Genomic DNA, 3113 nt, shown 5'->3' on the forward strand with positions numbered 1-3113 from the left:
TTCTTTCTTTTGTTCTTGATTATGTATGCATTTTGCTAGAGATAAGACATTTTAGTCTTTTGGTTGAGTTTGGTCGCGTATGATCAAAGCAATCTCATGCAGTTATCATCTTGTGTTACCTCTTGTATTTTAATGTTTATAGGTTCTGGTGGTAAATGGAAAACTAGTAATTACTGCTATTACTATGCTCAGTTTTCTCAAGGCTTTGTGCAGAGGTTTTTCTCATTCTTATTGGACATTTAGATTTAAGGAAGTTAAATGGTTAGGGTGAATTTTCTGGGTTATGCATTTTTCAACATCTTAGGTATTCTGTTATTATTATTTTTCATCAATTGAATATGGTTTATATGAGTAGTTTCTTTGAGATATTAGAGTTCTTCTACCCCAAAAGTCTGTCTTCATAGTTGATGGATCTGTTGTTTAGTGCCATTATTTTTTGGACTTCTGTCAGTGTAAATATGAATCTTTATTTTCTTGATCTTTGATAACTCGTTTCATTTACATTCAGAAACTCATTAATATGCTCCATCATTTTTGACTTGTATGTTGCAGGCCCATGCTGCTTCTGCAGTGCTAAATTTCACTGAGAATTGTACCCCAGATATCCTAACACGTTACTTAGATGGGATAGTGAGCAAACTTTTGGTACTCCTACAGGTATTTGATTTTTGTTTGATATCTAGCTGGCAAGAAAATTGTAGAATATTTGGATAATAATATCTTTCTAGAGATCATATGGTGTTTTCCTTGATTGGACATCTTGGTTTGAAGGAATTAGCTCTTTATGGATTCTCCTTGGCTTCTTTTTTTATTCTCCAAGTGGAACTGCATTTGCCCTATATTTAATTTTTTTTAATCTTAATTGGATTTTGGTTAGTGCAATGTAAGCCTTCGAGCATGTTTAGGAGTTTTTTGTTTTTGAATGAATAATTGCTTAATATCTTTTGAGCTAAACAAATCATGCACTTGGGTTTGTAATTTTTTTTTCATAATGGTAAGCCTCCGATAAATTTTGTTCAATCCATTGTTGTGAAGTGCTTTATAATTACTCAATAATAAATATTTTGACATGCATGCTTCCTATTTTATGCATTTCCAATTATTAGTGTTTAAATATGTAGTTATATTTTCTTTTGTTGCCCATGTTCTAGAATGGGAAGCAAATGGTTCAAGAAGGGGCTTTGACAGCCTTAGCATCTGTTGCAGATTCTTCAGAGGTGCTTTATGTAGCCAATATTCTCCATAGTAATGACAATGCTTTTAAGTTTTATACTTAATACATGAAATGCCATGTTAACAGGTGCAATTTCAGAAGTATTATGACGCTGTGATGCCATACTTAAAAGCTATTTTGGTGAACGCAAATGATAAATCTAATCGTATGCTTCGAGCCAAAGCAATGGAGTGCATTAGTTTGGTAGGAATGGCCGTTGGAAAGGAGAAGTTCAGGGATGATGCCAAACAGGTGGATTTTAATTTAGTTCAGAGTGTTGTTTCTTGTGTTTCTTTTTAAATTCATATGTATTGCTGGAAGTAGTAATTTTTATATTTTCTTTCCTTTACTCATTGTTTACTTTCAGTGTGCTAGTATATAGTTTTCATTTTTTCCTTTACTAGGTCATGGATGTCTTGATGTCACTGCAACAATCTCAACTGGATGTTGATGATCCAACTGCAAGTTACATGTTACAAGTATGGTCTTTTTACAAGCATCAACTTGGAAATATATATTTATTTTGTCATTTAGTTAAAATTCTTACAAATCTCAAATTTTCACTTGGATGCCATGCTTTCTGGCATGGGCACGGCTTTGCAAGTGCCTTGGGCAGGATTTTCTCCCATATATGGGTTTTGTGATGCCTCCTTTGCTCCAGTCTGCACAACTTAAGCCCAATGTGACCATTATTACATCAGCGGATTCTGATACTGAATTTGATGAAGATGATGACAGGTGCCCTTTCAGTTATTGTTACTGAATTTGATGTCATTGTCATAATTGATTGATATCCATGGCATGACATGATTTAATATTCAATTTTTTCTTCATTTCATTTCTTTGGGTTGTCCTTCCTTGTATTTGAGCTTCAATCTACATCTGTCTTTATTTCCAAAAAAAAATTATTTTGTCCATTTGAGATAATGTGAGCTACATATTGCTTCTTTTATTTATTTATATTTGTATGACTATCATTGTCAATACTTCCATGTATTAGATCCTTTATAGTTGTCCATAGGCATGCTTTTTTAGTTAAATACTTTTTAGGTTTCAAGGAGTTGTTTTCAGCCTAATTTGTAGAACATGTGGTGTGGTCTCTCAACTCTCATGGCATCTTGGGCTTAAATTATAAGCAAAAGTAATTCCATGCATTATATGGCCTCTCATTCTCATATGTGAAGAAAAAAGGGAATAAGCATAGAGGAAAAGGGAGTTGCAATTTTTAGATCTGAAAATGAAGAAGAAGTAGATATGGATTATACCGATGGATATTTTGGTTTTGTTTTTAAATACTTTTGTATCTGGTTGTTCTTCTTTTTATCATTGAAACAATTACAATTGGGGATAAAAGTGATGGAAGCTTGCTTGTGGGGCTTCTATGGAGGCTGGATCTTTGAGCTTCAATGAGGTCCTTTAATGGTGATTTTCCACCCTCGAGATGCAGTGGAAGACAAAGGAGAAGAGGTAAGAGGCGGCGCCATCCACTAGGGAATAAGCCATGGAAGAAGGAGCTTCACAACCAAGATGAGCCTTGGATAAGAATCTTGGAGAGGATGCTTCAATGGAGGAAAAGAAAGAGGGAGAGAAAGAGAAAGGGGGGAGCATGAAATTGATGGAAGAAAAAGGGAGAGAAGTTGAACTTTGAGTTGTGTCTCACAAGACTCTCATTCATCAAAGTTACAACAAGTGTTACACATGCTTCTATTTATAGACTAGGTAGCTTCCTTGAGAAGCTTTCTTGAGAAAACTTCCTTGAGAAGCTAGAGCTTAACTACACACACCCCTCTCATAACTAAGCTCACCTCCTTGAGAAGCTTCCTTAAGAAGATTCCTAAAGAAGATTGAGCTTAGCTACACATACATCTCTAATAGCTAAGCTCACCTCCTTGAGATGAGA

At 34.7% G+C, this 3113-nt stretch overlaps 1 protein-coding gene across 1 annotated transcript; it reads left to right on the plus strand.

The window, feature by feature from the left end:
• The first annotated feature begins 1006 nt into the window (after positions 1 to 1006).
• LOC102665848 (importin-5-like) lies at positions 1007 to 2051 on the plus strand. Its single transcript, XM_041008922.1, has 3 exons — positions 1007 to 1465; positions 1618 to 1692; positions 1797 to 2051. The coding sequence occupies exons 1-3, from the start codon at positions 1331 to 1333 to the stop codon at positions 1974 to 1976; spliced, it is 390 nt and encodes a 129-aa protein (XP_040864856.1). The 5' UTR covers positions 1007 to 1330; the 3' UTR covers positions 1977 to 2051.
• Positions 2052 to 3113: the final 1062 nt, after the last annotated feature.

Source organism: Glycine max, chromosome 14 (assembly GCF_000004515.6).
Source record: "Glycine max cultivar Williams 82 chromosome 14, Glycine_max_v4.0, whole genome shotgun sequence".
Classification (NCBI taxonomy): domain Eukaryota; kingdom Viridiplantae; phylum Streptophyta; class Magnoliopsida; order Fabales; family Fabaceae; genus Glycine; species Glycine max.

What these genes read in the sequence shown, in the direction of transcription:
- LOC102665848 (XM_041008922.1), top strand. Translation starts at nt 1,331, where the DNA reads ATGCCATACTTAAAAGCTATTTTGGTGAACGCAAATGATAAATCTAAT. An exon ending in TCAGGGATGATGCCAAACAG is followed by an intron (nt 1,466 to 1,617) that starts GTGGATTTTAAT and finishes TTCCTTTACTAG; the next exon opens with GTCATGGATGTCTTGATGTC. An exon ending in CTGCAAGTTACATGTTACAA is followed by an intron (nt 1,693 to 1,796) that starts GTATGGTCTTTT and finishes CCATGCTTTCTG; the next exon opens with GCATGGGCACGGCTTTGCAA.